Source organism: Stigmatopora nigra, chromosome 3 (genome assembly GCF_051989575.1).
Source record: "Stigmatopora nigra isolate UIUO_SnigA chromosome 3, RoL_Snig_1.1, whole genome shotgun sequence".
Taxonomy (NCBI): Eukaryota; Metazoa; Chordata; class Actinopteri; order Syngnathiformes; family Syngnathidae; genus Stigmatopora; species Stigmatopora nigra.
In genome coordinates this window covers 4752190-4771668 of record NC_135510.1, presented here as the reverse complement: position 1 = coordinate 4771668, position 19479 = coordinate 4752190, and the positions used below count along the sequence as shown (strand labels likewise).

Sequence of the window (19479 nt, the reverse complement as noted above, 5' to 3'; positions counted from 1 at the left end):
AAAACCGAAACATGTGTTTGCCACTGCTACAGCACCTTTATATCGTTCATTTAGGCTACACGTTTAATTGCTAATGTGAAATTAAGACGAATCATGTCTCAGGCTTCATTAACTTGCGCTTTTGCAAACTTCTACGGTTTGTCGATACCTGAAGTATTTAACGGCACCAAAGATGCGCCCAATGTTTGCATTTAACTTGGCATTGCTTCACTGACAACCTTCCTCGTCTTATGGGAGACTCTGTTACGCTTAAGGCATTGACATCTGGAGAGGAGAACACAGATGGGCGTGTGTCTCTATCCTTCCTCGAGCGTTAAAGCCATTTATCATCCTCTTGTTAATGATGGTCATGAGTCATAATTATCTAATTTAAGGGATTTTCAGAATATCCAATTTACAATATGGGAGCAAAAGGTTAGCAGAAGCGTTTATTATTCAACTACAGATGGAGAACATTGAAGCATTTATTGGCACAGAGTGGTTACAACTGTGACTTTTCATATTTGGCAAACATCAGTGGCATGTAAAGCACAGGCTAAACATGGACAAAAAAGGATTCCAATCATTTTATGGGAACAATGTGAAATCACTGATATTTGATTAAAATTCCTATTCACTAATTTTCACCAACATTGGAATTATTCCTACCTCTTGTTACTTGTGTATAAGAAGAATTGTCATTATGTGTGTTGTTTTTTTTTCTTACTTCGATTAAAGTCAAATGGGTGTGGTAAAATTTGGCACCTGACTCGCATTTTAGCAGCGACGTTAATTAAAGTGCTTTCAGTCTGACGCTGGCTCATGGAAATCAATTTAAAGCCGACGTCGACGATTGATTAAAGGCGAATGCATAAAAAAAATCTTAGTAGGTTTCGTGTTTCATCCGCAGGATCTAATTTTAGGGATGGGATGTACAGCACATTTTCTCTTCATTGCTTCACCGATGTCCGCATTGGTGTGTTAACGCTGATTATAATAAACTTTGATCCATTCTAGAGTGTCCTGATATTTTGAGGGACTACACTGCTTATGATTAATATGTATTTTCTAATCCCAAGCCAATATGGCAACATTCCCGTTCGCCTGTCGACTCAAAATCTGCATTTGTGATGCCCACAGCGTGTGATTAAAAAAATGCGTAGCTCCTGCCTTTTCTTTTGCTTAATATTTAACTCGATATGTTTGTTCACCACAGGAGCATGTCATCCGTGAAGAAGCAAGGAGTCTGACTCCACGTCAGTGTGCAGCCATGGACCTTGTGCTTCCCACTATCAAGGTGAGGATTATGTCAGAAAGGCAGCTGGCCCAAGAGACCTTAATAGGTGGCTAACATAAAGCCCTTATTTTTATGCTCCTGGGCTTCCCTGCGGCAGCAAAATAGAATTCACATTTTAGGCACTTGGTTTATATACTTTTCTGTGATAGAAGAACCTCCTTTTGCTCATTAGTCATCTGGTTTAAGGGTATCTTTACAAGATATTTTATGCTGGTTTCATGACTAAAGCCACATATATTTTCCATAAAAATGCTAATTTGTTCATTGGGATGGTCCAATGATATATTTCAACAATCGGTTGTCTGCAGTTTTCTTTTATTGGATAATTGGTCCTTAATTTTCCTTTACAAGGCGGTTGAACTGATTACAAAAGTATCGGATCTGGCGGTTGCCATGATAGTGACAAAGATGCTTCCCTTTTAATGCAATGTGTTATATAAATCCTCTTCGATTCGACTTTTGGGTAGACGCCCTGACAATTTAGTCGTTGTGTGGCATAAAGAATTGGGAGTCATGGAGCGTGTGCACCACTCCAAAGAAACATTAATTGTGCCAAATCTGAGGCGACTACCTGCTGCTTTGGATCAATCTTGTCTCTGGAATTATTGTCATCAGTATTCCACAAGAAGAGCCAATTAACACATCTCAGCAATGCTTTAGGGGAGTTGTGACCAGATCAATTCAATACACCTTCTCTTTGGAACAATCTCCATCGAGTTTACAACAAGAAAAAGACAAAAATGATATATTGCACTGAGCTCAAATGTGAGCAGAATCTGCTTAAACTCTAAAAATGAGTCATGAATTTTGCATGGGAAAGATTTTATTGAACTTTAAACCCAAGTATACTTATGGACATGATAATGGTCAAATGGGCTTTGCATTTGAGGGTTCATAAAAGACAGAGATGCTAACTCTGCAGAGATATTTCCAATAATTTACATTATCTCCTGTCTAAACTATGACCTGTAAAGAACAATAGACAGGCAGGGATTTTATCTCCCTCACCACGTTTTATGTGCATAATATGTATCGTACTTACCGCAGTATGGTTAAGGCAGTAAATGTAAAATCAGGATCTCATGAAAACTAACTACAGGTAATAGTAGGACACTCCTCATTGTAAGTGTAATAATTACTGGTCCCTAAAAACTTTTTTTCCGGCCATGAATTGTTCATTGCATTCACATTTACATACTGTGCATGTTAATTAGCTGTGTGACTGATTAGGTTGGCCTGTGTAAAATAGTTCCACATTTCCCTGAAGCCTTTGCAACATTCACACAACACACTTTCCTCTCTAAATTCATGAAATATTTTGTTTGTTTTCAGCAATATTTCCATGCCGGAGGAAATGGACTGAAGAAAACCTTCCTGGAAAAAAGCCCTGATATGAAGTCCCTAAAATATGCTCTTAGCCTTTACACTCAACCTACAGATGCCTTGATCAAGAAATTTATATGCACCCAAACCTCTCAAGGTACGAAGCCCCAATAGCTATGTTGTCTGATTTTCTTTTGAGCTATTGTTTGTGACACAGTCCATTTTGCATTGTTGTCTATATGATAATCAAGAATTTTCATGCGGCTGAAGCGTTTTTGTAGCCAAAACATATTAAGATCTGAAAACTGATCTGATACAAAGCTGTAAGGCTCTGTTCTTATCTTATTCTTTTTGAGTTCAGAAATTTTAAACTAAATGTACATAATTTTGCCAAATTTCCGATTGGTCAGCAAAGGACAAACTGTAGAATATCTTGAAATGGTTTTCCTGATTTTTTTTCAAGATAATATAGGGTTTATAAAGGTGTTTTTCCAGAAGAATGTTAGGACAGACTATTAGAAATGCTAAATTTGCTCAATTTTTTAACTCCGCAAATCTATTTCTAAGGCTCGTAGATTGAGGTGACTTCCTCAAGCTCTTTTTCTCTCTCTTGATGAATATATAAAGTAAACAAAAAGAAAAATGACTGTTGCCTCCTCGCCCCCTTTCCCCCTAAAGCCCCCACACTTCATTTTGCCCCTCACACTCTGTCATCACATAAAACAGAAAATAACACTGTCAGAACCAATGGATTATTTGAAATGTATACTGACCCACTTCTATGCCTGTTCATCTATTTATACCAAACAATCCGCCTCTCTCCACTGTAAAACCCCATCTGAAACAACACCAAGTGTCTGACTATGTTAAGGTGGGAATTGAGCCCTGGTTGCTGAAGTCTGTGCCATGCACACATACAGGTTGCATATAGATAAGCACTGCCTCGCTAACTGGAGGCTTGAATTTTTCTATTCACTATAGCACTAAAATCCAATAAATCTATGTTGTATTAGACGTAGACGGATGCAATGCCTATGAGGGAAGGTTGTGAGGTGGCGTGTGTGCATTAGGTCAGCAAACAAAGCGGTGAAACACGGGCCCTTGAATGTGCCTTCATTAATCACCGACCCCCCGTTGTTTGTTACAGTGACACATTTAAGTGTGACGCACACTAGTTTACTCTACAGAAGACTATATCTGTTTTTCCTTGTTCAGGATCATGCTGAGGTCGTGTTATTATGCTATTAGGATACCTGGCAAACCTACAAAGCCTGTTGTTTTAGAATCCCACGGACGGCCCACCATGTTTAAATAAGTAAAAATGTTAATACTACAGAGTATCAAAAACACCAAGTTCTTATGTAACTAAAAAATATTCATAAATGCTGATTCAAATCTGGTTAAGACATATCTAATTTATGACCTTTCTAATAACGTTTTCAAATAAACAGACTGCAAGGAGACTCTATGGAAACCCACCTATTCAAAGGGTTTCCAAGACAACCAATCCTTATTCATTAGTTCGAATAAGTTAGAAAGCGCAGACTAAAAAAAGTCTTACTGTGCAGGCAGTTTTTGTTGCTGCAGTCATCTAATATAAGGATAAACAGTTCATCCCTCTATGCAATTATAAACAATAGCGTCATTACTATATCAACATTATGAACTACAGTAAAAGTACTGAAATCTTACTTTGTTTTACACAATTTCTCTGCAAAATGATGCAGGACTGACTAACCTCTTGTGTTGGAGTATCATTACGATAAATCACCTTTCTTGTTCATTAATGGCATAACATAGCTAGAGTGTTTGGAACATATCAATCAACTATCGGATCAGCCAGCTCCTTCATCATCAAGCCCACTTGCAGCCTTCCAGCGTTTGCCATCCATCCTCACTTGGCTGCAGAGTGAGGCGACAACGTGCTCAGCAATCTGATCTATATACGTAGGTGGTGTCTAGGTTCTTCACTTAGTAGCACACTCAAAAAATGCACATATATTTCCCTTAAATTAGCAATGAAGATATAGTAAATACTTTGACTATCCATACTGGTGAATCATATGTTTGGCACGTATGGTATGCTGATCAGTGTGAATCGGGCAGCCATCACAATGGTGCTTTGGGGGTCATTTTTTAAAAATGCCACAAAATGATCATATTGGGTCACGCTGAGGCGGGTTTGAACTCATTACCACATTTCAAAGTGCCTCGTTATGTCCATTAAAATAAAATTAGGGTTTGGCTGACAATCAGGATTTTACCACGACCCCTGGGGGCAAGGTAGAGAAAAAATGTCTCTGGAATCCACAAAAGTAACATGGGTCAGGAGGTCCGAAGGTTTAATTTCTTCACACTAGAGGGTGTGGAAAGGGCCATAATTATTGATGCATTCTCAGAATTAACCATATGAAAGTGGAATTTGAGCTAATGCCATCACAAACGTGACAAAAATTCTAGATAGATAATTTTATATGCGACAACGTTCAAGGGGTGGTTCACGTTTTTTCAAATGAACTATGCATCTTGGTTGCACAAAACGGATTGAAGTCTTGGTTCTGACAGAGGACAGACACTTCAAATTTGGGGGTTTTGTGTACAGAAACATTGCATTAGCTTGCAGGTTTTGGCCTTTAAAAATTGGGTTTTCTCTTCACATTCATGAAATATGGCATAGCAATGATCTACAGTAGCCTCATGCAGTGCCTTCAGCCACTGTAAGTGAGTGTCAAGACACTGAAAACACCCTGATGTATGATGCATTGCAGCAAAGTAAAGTGAACCCGCAGTGTTTTGTTGGTATTTCTCTGGATGACTTCATTAAAAAGAATTATTTATTTACGACATCTCTTCACACCACTAGCCTGTTACCGGTCTTCAAACCAGACAGATGATTTTGTGATTAGTATTCGGTCTTCTGTTCTTGTCCAGCCTTGGGCAAAACAAAATATCCTATTAAAATAAATATGCTTCCTATGTTCGTTTGTTTTCCTACATCTCCAAATTGTAATGACAAAGCTTCCTTACGTCAGGTTTGCGTTTTGTTTTCAGGTCAGTCGAGCAATGGGTCCGTAGGAGAGGTCTCCATACAAGTAAACCTCATCTCTCACCCTGGCACCGGGGAGCACAAAGTCAGCGTGAAGGGTGAGCGTTGGATCCGTTTTTATTTCTATTCAAATGTATTTATTCCTACGTGAATGCCTCAGGCAACACTGGAGATGATTGTGCTGCTGGGGCACCAAAAATGAATAAGCAGCTATGGCTCAATTTAGAACAAAATGCTATGCTATATTACCTCAAATGGTGGCCAGGGAAGAACGCAAGTGCAGGCATGAGGGAAGAAATATTAGGGGCAACTATTTATGTGTACTATGTGCTAGAACCAGGTGATAAGATAAACCAAAGGTTTAAAAGAAAAAATAAAAGTAGCTAGAGAGTAAAGCAGTTTATCAACATTCAGTTTGCGTCTGCGATGGCTGTCCTAAAACAGACAGTTTGTTGTGGTTTTGTCACTTTTATCTCATAGTATCACTCTTTTTCAGGTAACATTAGCCCTATGATGACATGTTCATAGCCTTACAATTATCTTTATTGCCAAGACAGTGGAGTATGCCATTAGCCTGTTATTACGCCATGGAACAGAAGAGGCTGAGTGCTGCTTTTTGCCTTAATCTACCATCAGCTTTTTTTTCATGTTCCCTTTCAGTCACAACATCACAAGTAAAGTCACATTCAAAATGCTTTATGGTCTGTCCCAGACACTGTAACAATCAATCATGTCTGTCTAGATACTCCAGAGCACATAAGATCTTCGAAACAGCTAAACAAATGAAAAAAAGATCCGGTCACATACTCACAAATAGTACTAACTACTGTTAAAGGTCAATTCGGCTGAGTTTTCATTTTAAAACACATCTCCCGTTTAATTCATCAATGTGATATTTGGTTGGCATATCTATCTTGAGTAGACAAAAACAGAACTCACACCCTTTCCCTGCATTCCTTTCAGATCGCAATGTCATTTGTGAACATCACGGGGATTATTTGTCCACAGTTATTATACAGTCTTACCTCATCCGTCAGCCTTCCCACCAGCATTGCATAGAAAAATGTGCTCAGACCTAATCCATTATGCAGCATCATCTCCACCTGAAACTCCTTTGGTTCCAAACTTCGCCACAATTCTGATGCCCTTATAGATGTCTATACTATTCTAACTAATCTAGCAATCCAGAGCTCATCATACATTACCAGAGTTCCTTGCTGTCAAACTCTTTCTCTAGATCAATAGACTCAATGGAGCTCTGTCTTACTTTCCCTTTTATTAAGTTAAGATTAATGGGTGACAGCTCCGTAAGAAAGCCTGAAGTTTCCGTCCACTAACCTTGCTTCTTACTTGACGATATCTTTCAAACAGTTTCCTGGCTGAGCACCACCTTTCGCCTCAACGTATGTTACCACTAAAAGCTGGAATTCAGACTCACTACTTGTGTTTCAGTGGTCGGCGTGGACAACCTCCAGTGGCAGACCAATGCCATGTTCCGGCCGTTCGTTGAGGTCAACGCCGTTGGTCCCCACCTCGCTGATAAGAAGCGCAAGTTCAGCACCAAGACCAAGAACAACAACTGGTCTCCAAAGTACAATGAAACATTCCAATAGTAAGTCATTGGATAAATTACAAATGAAACTGGTCAAATTCATTGATTTTGCAATAATCATGTTTCATCTATGCGTAATACTAAAGTTCTTGGCTTTTGTCGGCTGCATTTAAATTTTGCAAGCAAACTGAAGAAAGAAATTGAATTAATTTGGAACTAAATGTCCATAATCTACACTGTTGAAGTCAAACACTAAATCCAAGTCACACAATCGGAGGGCCATGTTAGCTACCTTCTTAGGGGCTTTATAGATTCATTGAAATCTTCATTAGAATCTGAACACTTGTTAAATGCAGGGAACAATGAGAACAATGGCCTCAGGAAAAACAACTGAATCATCTTGACAATCCCCAAACAAGAGTATCTCTTTTCACTAAGGGTGCATGTCAACGGGTCACTATTACAATCATTAGTCTGCCTTGACAAGCAGCATTATTGACAAAAGTATTGTGAGAGCAGACAATTACACTTGCAGGAAGTGAACAGGCAAATAAAGAAGTTGGTTTACTTCCTCGAGACTTTCAATTGCTTCCATTGTAACAATGATTTTGTTCGACCTTTCATACCTCATTGACTGCAATCCCTATTTAAATGGGATAGGCCAGGGGTCTCAGACTCGGGTTGGTTCGTGGGCAGCGTTAGCGTCAACTCGATTTTATGTGGGCCGGACCATTTTAGATATATTATTTAGATTATTTTGATAAATGGATTAAAATAACTGGATTAAAATCCCTGAATATTCAGTTTTTATAGATCTAAAACAATGTTAATTTTAGCTTTTTTAATATATTTTATATTTTACAAAATTATTTTTGAACTAAAAACAGATAAACTAGATTTGGCACGTGGGGTAGGGAAAACAAAAACAAAAAAAGAACCTACCTATGCTCTGTTCCTTGCTATAGTCCCTCTCTCTCCTCTGGACATGTCCAAATCATCAAAGTCTGGTCTCTCTGCTGGCCTCGCCGCTGTTCTGTAGACCTGCCCCTCATTGTCGCTGACACTCTCCAATCACACCACCCTATAACCAGAAGCAGTTAAAATAGCACATTAATACTTTTTTGTAGTACTGTTTCAGCCTAGCAGGGGTCAAGGAAAGGCTGGTGGCCCGCCAGGCTAATAGTGCACTGAAGTAAGGTATATTTTGCTATTGCAGTTCAAGGTCTGAGGTTTATTTTTTTCAACCTATTTTTCCCATAGCGTCCTGAGCAACGAGCACGGCCCAGAGACGTACGAGCTGCACGTGTCAGTAAAGGACTACTGTTTTGCCCGAGAGGACCGCATCATCGGCATGACCGTCATCCAGCTCCGTGAGCTGGCCGATTCGGGGAGTTGCGCCTCCTGCTACCCGTTGGTGAAGAGCATCACCATGGACGAGACGGGTCTCACCATCATGCGGATACTCTCACAAAGGACCAACGATGAGGTGGCCAAAGAGTTTGTGCGTCTCAAGACGGACTCACGCTCGTCGGAAGAAGTATCATAATGCCTGTGGGCCGTGTGAAAAAAAAAATGCAGTATTCCTTCCGAGTGGTGTTGTCTTACATGTGAGAATGGTTGGAGGGTTGTTCTACATGAGGAGCCAAAGCAGGTAGCAAGTGAGGGAGTTGCGTTTGTTTGTTTGTTTGTTTGTTCGTTTGTTCGGTTGGTTGGTTTTGTGCATGTGCGTAAGAAAAAACAAAAAAATCATCTGTTGGAATGTTCATTTGAATACTACAAGTACGTACAAGTGTTTACTGACCGTATGCTTACTATTAAGAAATATATTCTACCAGTTACGTTCAAGCAGACACAAAATACCTTTTTTACATTTAGTCTTTTTTGAACTGAGATTTGTTCCAATAAAGTGCCAAACCAGTGGAGTTAAACAAAAACATGATAAAATGAAAACAAAAAAGAACAACATGTCCTGGAATTATGGCGATGAACGTCGCATGTTGGTAAATTTGCTCGATTATCCAGTGTAAGTCAGTTCTTGATTGTGTGGCGTTCCGATTTTTGCAGTGTCTCATTTGTTTTTAATCACGTTTTTACACCAAGTACTGTTTCTAATTTTTTTTGTTGAATTTTACATAATTTTACAATTTCTAACACCCTGTTACATTCAATGTTTGTTTTTTTCGCTATAATTTTTGCCAGTCTGCAGTGTTGGTGAGTATTTATTATATGATTATTTGGTTATACTTTAAAAAAATATATTTTTTAAACAATATCAACCTGTATTGTTGTTGTGCCCATGTTTTGTGTTTATTATTTTTATTCATTTCAGAACTGTTGTGAGTTTTTTGTTTTCCTGAACTAGCACTATTCAATAAAAAAAAATAACTGAAAAATATATTTAAAAAAATAAAACCAATCAATAATAAAAACAAATCATTACTTTTGGAATATTCTCCCCTCTCTTTTGTTATATTATATTTTGTCTCCCAACATTGTCTCAAATTGTCTAATATTTTGTTTGCATTTGTAATTGATTTATTTATTATTATTATTGTTTTTTTTTTTTTGGCTATCACCCAATACTGTTGCACGTCATTTCTTAGTTACATCTCTCCCCATGTTCCCAAAGTAACCACCACCAAGCAAGGGTTGCAACCCCCTTGCTTCCAAGTCTTTATATTGTGAGACCATCACCACCAGGGAATAGACAGTATATTTGTTTTGAATTTATTTTTAAAATGGCGACGACTGCTATGTAAACCTCGATAGGCGTTTGTAATTTTATAATCTTGCCACATGTAACAACACTCTAGAAAGAATGGATAAGATGTTAATTTTTTTTTTACCCGTTTGTGTGACTTTTCATTTCATTTTTGAACGTTTTTCAGCTTTTTGGCCTTTCTGAATGACTTATGTGAACAAAAAGCTTTTGGAAGGCAAGCTTACTTCACATCATTTCACATCATATTTTCTGATGTTTAGTTCCTGATAAACTGCCAAAGTTGTTTAGAATATTTGTACAAAAAAAAAGCAATCCATTCCATATCTGAAGATATATATGTACATGTGGTCCGGTTTGTTCATAGGGTGGTATCAAGATTTTATTTTTTTTATTTGCTGTGAAGCTGTAATGATAGCAAAATGAGAGTTGCACATGTTCCTTTAAAAAGAGAGAGAGAAAAAAACACTCAGCTTCTGTCATTTTTTTTCTTCATAAAAAAGGAAAGAGTTTAACATTTTGGTAAATATGCAACATTCCTATGTATTGCACTGATGGCAAATTGTATGTCATGTAAATATATTTAGTGAGATATTGTACAAAAAGTCTACTTTCCTTCTATGTGCATAAAGTATGTGCAAATGTGGTCATAAATTTTGGTCATTTTGACAAAAACAAACACTAATGCAATTAATGACTACACATTTTAAAGTGCACAAATAAAACAATGACATTGATGTTCTACTTATGGTTGAGGAGAGTCGCAAAGAAAGCTTATTGGCCCAAAAGTACATAGGGACATTTTTTAACGTTTTACATTTATAGATGAATATATCACCACAAACTCTTATACATATTAATGTATATTAACACACTCTTCCTGGAATGTAAACAACAACGTACACATCAATGTGGTAGGAAACGTCAAACGTCTTCTACTGTGCCCCCCCCCCCTCGAGTATTGTAGTTTTTTATGCTCTACTTCCTCTTTGACACTTGGTGAAGGGCATGTAGAAATGCTTTTGAGAGATAAAAAAGAAAAAAATATTTAATGCCCTACATCTGTCCTCTTTTTAGATACATTACAGATATACATCATAGATGACATAAGAGTTAAATTACTTGGATACTATATGCATAAAGGCAATTTTTATTTAATATTCCTACATGATTGATGATTATTTATTGCAACTCTCCCTTTTAGTCTTGGATATTTTATACTGTGTCTGGAATGTAAAATGTGTACTGGTACTTTAACTGAGATGTATTTCCTATACTATTCATTCATTCATTTTCTGAACCGCTCTAGGGTCGCAGAGGGTGCAGGAGCCCAGCACAGCTGACTTCGGGCCAGAGGCAACTTGAATCGGTGGCCAGCAGATCGCAGTTTTCTATACAAATCTTTACTTTGACAAGATTATTGAATTTCAAGTAATGTTTTTTTTATTTATTCATTTTTTTACATAATGCCAGTCAGAATACTATTAATACTATTCATATTCCAATCTTGCAATGTCATTATCGAGCCAGACAACTGATGGCTATTTTCAATAGTACAAAAAAAGATTAAGCAAAATGTTAGATATATACACAAGAATATTGGTCAAAACACGTAAAAAGCATAAAGTACTTTTGATACATACCACTAGCTTGTACGACTACATATTAGATTTTCCCCCACATATCGAGCATGAATAAAACTAAGTCCAATGATAAAGGATACCAAATATTCAATTTTAGCACCACGTAAACTGCATGTACATTTTGTCAGAATTCGCCAAGCGCAAGCGTGGACGTAGGAGTTTCATTTCTATTTAAAATCAATCTACATTAATCCTTTAATCTTGCCGTACCTCAGACATTTCTCGCTCGGAAAAACACCGCCAGCATTGGCTGGCTTGTCAGTCATAGTTAACACAAGCAATGGTCCAGTCGATATGCCAGTTTTAATTGGCAAAACACCGATTGGTTGGTTTCGTCACCAACGTACTGTATATAAAGACATTAGTCAATCTACAAGTCACAGACGACAAATTAGATTTGTTACCTGCTACATCACTTAAAAATGTTAAATAGTGGCCGTTGTGATTGCCAGAATCCTAATTATCAAAAAAAAAAAGATAAAGTTTAAAAGGTTTATAGTGCCAAATTAAAAAAAACGTGGCGGGCTGAAGGCAGCATAAATCTGGAAACCACAGCTGCCAAAATGTCTTTTACTGTGAATTTAAAGTTTTCTTTTTTGTTTGTTTGTTTCTAAAGTGTGTAGCATATTGCAATGTGATATTGGGTTAACTTTTAGTGAATAATTATTCCGAAATGTTGACTTTTGTAAAAGCCCAACTTGACTTTTCACTCAATAGTAAACATTCCGACTCCAAAAGAATTTAAAACAAAATCAACCAAAAAAACACAACAGGGTGACAAGGGAATACTAAAATTCGAACACGCTAGGAAACGAATAAGGATCAATTATCCTGAATTTGGGTAAGAGGTCACAAGAATCTTGCATGTCCATCTGTGAGAAGATAATGTGATGCAGCAAGCTGTTGTGTAACGAGTGTCACCCAGTACACAAACACTGCATCCAAACTGGACTTTGCAATGCCCTTCAAAGTGGAACACTGTTTATTTTTCAAGGGGAAGATTGATGGAGCTTACCTTCAGGGATGGATTACTCGTTCACAGACAGATTTTATTTTTTTGGACAATCTCAAAACCGGACTATTTCAAACAGTCTCGAAACTGTATTAAAAAGATATAAATAAATGTAGCTAGGAAATATTTTTCCAGACTGTGAGATTCGTTCATTGGGTTCATTGAGTTAATGAACCCAGCACAGTTCTATCAACATATCTATAATTAAAAATTCAGAAGACAGCAACACAAGTCTCATTTGCTAGAAGTATCAACCTTCGCCTTTAAAACTTTTTAATAAATCATGCTGACAAAGGCCATTTGATACACCCTAAAAAAAACTCCTACCATTATTAGGTACCGTGACATGCAGATTTATTCTATAAATCAAATAAATAACAATAATATGTCATAAAGAAGATTGTCTAAATTAAATAAGAAATAGAAAAAGACAATAAACAGGAATTGTGGAAAAAAGTGTCAATCTCCACAGTCCCCATCTGATAAAATACCTCTATGAAACACATTCACATTCTCTCCCAGCGTTAGAATCACAAACATCAAATATCCTGAAAGATATTCTACAGTGCCTTAAAGTTAAAGATCCCTATGCGGCCATAAATGCTCAACTAAGTATCATTTGAGAGATCATTTTTCACTACAGATACCATTTGCTTGATTCAGTGGGTCCCTTCCCTATCTGGCTTGAAACATCGTTAAAAATAATGTTGGTGACCCAGCCTGTTACGTTAAAACCACAAAACACCAGTGGTAATGTGGTTCTTTACACTTCCAACACTCATCTGAGAACGGACACTGCCTCCCTTACAACGAGCATTAAAAAGGAATGCCACGTAAAATCCAAGTAGAGCATTTTTTTCATATAAAATGTTCGTGTCACGGTGGGATTTGGTAAAATGCCATTGTAGCTCTTCAGTATCCAATGCCTGTTTTTACGAGATTTTTAACAGCATGAGGAAAGGAGCTAAAACGAGACAATGAGTCAGCGTCTATATTTCCTGCCCATAATTTGATGTATTGCAGTAGGACAGCTGTAACAGAGATGGAACACCTCTGCAAAATCTTACATGCCAGACCTCCATTTAAAGCAATTCGACAGTGCGACTGCAGATTCTCTCACTTTGAGGGCGGCGAGCTCCCTGACAGGGAGGGAGGAGCATCATCCTGCATAGACCATCTGCTCCACACATAATTACATCCTCATGGGTGTCATCACTCTCCACTCAGCGGTATCAACTCTGCGGCCTCTTGGCCGAGGGGGCAGCAGGCCTGTAGATGGCCGTGCCGCCTCACACACCGACAATATTGAATAAGTAATCAATCAGATGTTTAGGATCTGAGAGATCCCGCTTGCCATGCATCAAGCATTGATGATTTTGGTTGAATTTTTTGGGTGGAAAACCCACTATCAAACACATAGCAACCTCTTCTAGAACAGGAGATCGCTATTCCTCGCGGGCCAGAAATTACTGGTATAAATGATTGGACATTGAACTGATCAATGTTTGTATGTCTGCCAGGTTGCCAGGTGAGATTGGGAGGACTCAGGCATCTCATCGTTTTGCAACCTTTGAGGTCTTCCTACTCCTACGAAGAGAACAATGAGGAAACTGACAATGTAGAAATACACAGTGTAGACAAAAGAAAATGGCTCCTTGATGACATCATTTTGTGGGGAGGCAACTGAAGATGATGTCCCAACATTGACTGATGTCATTAGGGATGTTCCAAACACATATTTATGCAATATAATCCGTGCCTTAGTCACCGGATTTTGCGATCTACCGATACAAATTCCCGATCTGATACCTCGGGAGCAATGTTCCTTCTAATCTGCGCGTATGCGCAATTGCGCACTACTCTCGTCTTCTCTGCGCAGCAGCAATCATATGGTGCGCAGTAAATAAAATCCAAACTTTTTTTGTATTTTTTACCCCTTTCTTCATGATGGCGCCGTTTATGTGGCAGCCAGGTGGCAGTAACTCCGTCCACTCTTATGTTTTTGGTTTTACAGCATGTTTTACATGAAAATTTTGAGGTAACATTGACATGCACCTGCTTATGGCAGGTGTGATACAGGTGTGTCCATAGCGAGGAATGATGATGTCGTCCACACTCAGTGCGCTCAGGGAGGTTGTCTTTTTTCCCAGACCACCAAAAAAACAGAAGGAACATTGCTGGGGGAGTGCATTAAGAACAAACATATCAGAATGTTCGAAATGTCTAGACCACAAACATTTTCAATTATTCATGATGCCATCTTACCAGATTTTTATGAACTGTCAAAAAAATAATTAATAGCAGAAAAAAATCACGAAGAAGTGAATTTGCGATAAGTGAAGTTGCGATAATTGAGGGAAAACTGTAAAGCCCAACAGCCAGAAAGCACCAGGTGCACAAACTGAGGCTATCGGTGCAGGTGATACGCCTGATGCTCATGGAGCCAGCAGTGTTCCTCCTGGAAATGCGAGCGAGAATACTGAAAGTATATATAGTTTGGAAATAATGCTCACTTGTTTGAAAAATAAAGTGTAAATAAGTAATTTTAGATAACTCGTATTAAAATCAGTTTTTCGGAGCTATAATGAGGAACCGTGACAATTTGATTCAAGGTCCTGTTTCATTTGCGATTCAGTTGCACGAATCATGGCCATTATCTTAACAAATCAATGTTTAGAAGCTAGGTTTTTTGTACAGGATGACACCAAAGACCATGAGTCTTTAATTATACCATTACCTGTGCAATTATGGAAGTGTTTTTGATGGAAACAAAATGACCCTGGGATGGAACATATTTCACTTTTGTTGCTTTTCTTTTATCTTTAAAGAAATTCCACAGTCATAAAATATTTGACACAAGAGCCCCAGTGTTTTAGAAGTTGTAAAAGGTACAAAAAAACAGCTTTCAAACAGAGCAGGAGCTCATTTAAATCAGTGTGTAATGGGGTGTTCTGTTTTTGGTTGAATACTCACATAACAAAGCTACATCGCTGAATGTCCTCCCGTTCACGGCATTTATGTTAATTTGGTTTATAACTGCTAAAGCAACCCAAATTAAGATTAATTCTATGTCAAATCACTCTTGCCTTGCTTCACTATGTCTATAAGACTTCTTGTTGCGTTTTGCGCTACTTTATGGTCTCCACACCTCAATGCTGATACCCATTTAAGTGATTGAATAGCAGCAACTCTGCGACAGTTTTAATTAACTGCCTCCTTATTGATTTCCACTGAAAAAACAAGAGCATCTAAATAAGTATGAATGTTCTACGCATAACCTGAAGACAGCCACATTTAATTCTTAAAAAGAGAGATACTAGCAAGCCGCCTAATTTCTATTGACATTAAATTCATTTATAAATCGATTTTTGAAAACATGTTCAACTTACATATTGATAAATAAAACATTTTTCAAAAATTGCAAAAATATAAGAGCACTGAGTAGTCAAATTCAAAGCATCTCCATCTGTCTAATTTTTGTGACCCTTGACCTTCTCTTCTCATTAGTTTGCCCACCCTGAATTTCTGAAATAAATAGCTTATCGATCCTGAAGTTTCCAACCTCTGTGACATTTAACCTTTGACCCCAATAGTCCTACAAAATTAATTATTTCTTTTAATATTCTAAACCACATGTGTCAAAGTGGCGGCCCTGGGGCCAAATCTGGCCTGCCGCATCATTTTGTGTGGACCGGTAAAGTAAATCATGAGTGCCGAATTTCAAATGAAGAGTATAGATGTATATTCAATTTCCTGATTCCCCCCTCCTACCTTTAAATCATTAATTGTATTTTTTTAATAAATTTTTTCGGTGTTTTTAGTTCAAAAAGCATTTTGTAAAACCTAAAAATATTTATTAAAATACCTTTGTTCTAAACATCGTGATGCAATCCACTGGCAACAATTTCCTGATGTACCCTGATGTACCCATACTTAGTTGGAATAGGCTCCAGTACCCTCCCAACCTTCATGAAGCTAAGCAGTACATGAGGACAACAGATGGCAAGTTCTTTCAAAGCCAGTTCATGAGCAATATTTCAGGCAATTACTGTGATAAAGTGTTTCAATAGACGTCTAGAAAAGATGTGCGATTCACCCGTAATGTTTAGAAAGCATCATAAAAACTCTCTGAAATGCGTGTAATAATGAAGTTGACACATGCACCTGTTTCCATGTGCAGGTTGATCCGTCAATACACCAGCGTAACATCATCTTATATGGCAACCGTGGTATTGTGACAATTTTGCTATTAATCATAGTCATCGCAGTAGGCTTTTTCTTGTCATACTCCACACTGGAGGTGATGGTTTCATTTCCATAGTAATAAATAATCTAACATAAATGTATTGCCAGGCTTTTTGTTTTCCACGAACATATTGACTTACAAGGGTTAAGTGTATATTTACATGAAAGTGAGAGATGGCATTTGAGATTCCGGCACGTTGACAGACTGCAAATATTGTGACATTTAGAGTCGCACTATCACCTCAGGAGGTACTTTATGTGCTGAATTCGATAAATTGGACTTTGCCGTGACATAACTCATAGCCAAACCTTTTCTTTGTAAAATAAACCAAAAATAGCATGAAAAAAAACACTTTTCCCCATATCAGTTTGGCCAGAAAGCCAGAAGTGCCACTGAGTGGTGTCGCAGGGAGATTGCATCATCTTCTCTTTAGTTTTATTCCTGTGGCTTTGGGTTTTTGTTTTTCCCAAACTGGAGTAAATTATAATAGCGTTAGATAGTTTGCATGTGTACTAGCTATGATTGGATTGGATAACTTTATTTATCCCGTAATCGGTAAATTTCGTTGTCACAGTAGCAAGAGGGTGAGGATGCAGAAATAGGAAAGGCATTTTAGATATAAATAGATAGTTAATAAGTAAGTTAATATATAAATATATAAATAAATATATAAATAAATAAACGTGTTGCCGAAATATAAATATATATTTATATACTTATACATACACATACATATATATGCATGCATACATAGGGTAGGTCCTAACACAGCCATTTATTTGTTAAAAAGCCTGATAGTTAATGGTTTTAATTGGATGATAAATTATTACTTCAATCAATCAGTCCTCATGCTTTCTTTTAGAGTTTGGGATTGTGAATGTAAGATATTTACCGTTCAGTAGATCCAAAATTGGAGGTACTTACATGTAAGACTTTATTCTTTCTCTCAGTCATGGGGGCAGTGTTATGGTGCTTCAACCTCCAGGACTTCTTGTTCGGAGTCGATTTCAATTCCATGCTCCAACATACTGCTTGATAAAGACAACAAGTTCTCCTCTACATGTCAATATTTCAAGAATGTTCCCATTCAACCAACTTCTGTCCTCTTAATACTCCTTCGTTATTAAGAACATTAATCCAAAAAGTTCCATTATTTTTTGGGGGTACGATTTGAATAGTTATGGATCTTGAGATATATATACCCTTTTTTACTTTACTTTGTACTTTATACTTTAATGATGAGTGATGAGTATGTCAATACTTTAGTCCTTTTTCTGTTTATGTTTCACATGTACTGTTAACGGATGCAGTTTTTTATTTGTATCGTATCTTGTGCTGACCCGGCCCATCTGTCAATTTTTTTACGTAAATGTGGCCCCCGGGCCGAAAAGTTTGCCCACCCCTGATTTAATCCATCTGTACAAATCTATGATAGTGGCACTTTAAAGTAATCATAAAGAATAGTTGTGTTAGTGTTCATTTTTATTTTGACAAATGATTGATAACGTGATAACAGCCTGCCTGGAAAGACAGAAACAACTTCGGTCAAGTTTTTTTGAAAGTGTTTCCAGTAAACACCACCGATTTACAGTTCACAATATACAAATGCACTTATTGGTGTCACTTGTCCAAATGTGAAGTGTTTTATTGACTTCAAGTGAGTGAAGTCAAAGTAATGGAATGCTGTTAGGAGAGAACCTTTATATGTCATTGACTATGTCATTCAAGGTAAAAGCCATGCTAAGACAAGCATGTCCTTTTGTTGTGATGTATGAAGTACAGAGTGCTGCTGTTAAAAGAAAAAAAGAAAAGGAAAACAGCCTTTACTGTGAGTTATACACTAGAGTAGGTGATTTAGATTTCACAGCTAATGCACATGGTTGACAGGATGGGGATCATATGTCTACTAGAGCAAATTGAAAACAATGAATTATTTTTGTATAATATTATTTTGGTGCTTATACATATTTTTCAGTAGATCAATTCAAAGTTCAATTCGTGCACTCTTTACATTCCGCGAAATAATATTTTTCCAAAAGCAAAACAACCCCTTGATGCATTGTGCATGGATGGCTAATATTCGCCACTATAATACCCGATTTTTTTCTTTACTTTGGATGACTAAATTATTGCACTTTTATCTATTTATTTAACATAACTGTGAAGCAACGTGCAAGGCTTACCTTCCATCAGAAGCAGGAAGTCTTATAATTAATGAGCCAGCTGAGCATTCTGATTGGATAATAAGTTTTCAGGGAAATAACCCTTTCGTTGCTGGTGTGAACTTGACAACCGAAATAAATGACTTCCATACAAGGAAATAAATGTTTTAACTAATTAAATAAAAAATGTAAAATTTCAATGAATGCATTTTTTAATGTTTTACATATTTTATGCATTATACTTTTTATTGGTTTGGAATATATTAGTCTGAAGGCATAGATCTTGGACAATGGTCTTGGAATTTTTGCACATAGGGCTGCAGTGGGGACAGGATTTCATTCAAATCAAACGAGGTCACCTTTTCACAAGTTTTGTGTAGTACATTTGCACAGCAGTTGGGCTCACAGTGGGGGATCTGGGTTCAAATCCAGGTGGGTCCACCTGTATGGAGTTTGCATGATCTCCCTAGGCCTGTATGGGTTTTCTCTGGGTACTCCAG

The 19479-nt window shown here is 37.4% G+C and overlaps 1 protein-coding gene and 1 long non-coding RNA gene across 7 annotated transcripts in view; one reads left to right on the top strand and one right to left on the bottom strand.

The window, feature by feature from the left end:
• The window catches only part of unc13c (unc-13 homolog C (C. elegans)), an 84832-nt gene extending 74163 nt beyond the window's left edge, over positions 1 to 10669 (top strand). For all 4 annotated transcript variants that reach the window (XM_077714057.1, XM_077714056.1, XM_077714055.1 and 1 more), the window contains 5 exons: positions 1196 to 1276; positions 2609 to 2756; positions 5651 to 5743; positions 7098 to 7257; positions 8458 to 10669. In XM_077714057.1, the coding sequence (XP_077570183.1) occupies positions 1196 to 1276; positions 2609 to 2756; positions 5651 to 5743; positions 7098 to 7257; positions 8458 to 8743 (768 nt within the window). In that variant the 3' untranslated portion in view covers positions 8744 to 10669. The remainder of the gene's footprint in view (positions 1 to 1195; positions 1277 to 2608; positions 2757 to 5650; positions 5744 to 7097; positions 7258 to 8457) is intronic.
• Positions 1 to 19026, bottom strand: part of LOC144194778 (uncharacterized) — a 29113-nt gene extending 10087 nt beyond the window's left edge. For 2 of the 3 annotated variants that reach the window (XR_013325969.1, XR_013325967.1), the window contains exons 1-3: positions 19001 to 19026; positions 17742 to 17845; positions 8140 to 8278 (exon numbers count right to left, since the gene is read on the bottom strand). This is a non-coding gene — a long non-coding RNA (uncharacterized LOC144194778). Of the gene's footprint in view, positions 1 to 8139; positions 8279 to 17741; positions 17849 to 19000 lie in introns of all 3 variants that reach the window. The other variant, XR_013325968.1, reaches the window with a different exon arrangement.
• Between the last annotated feature and the right edge of the window lie 453 nt (positions 19027 to 19479).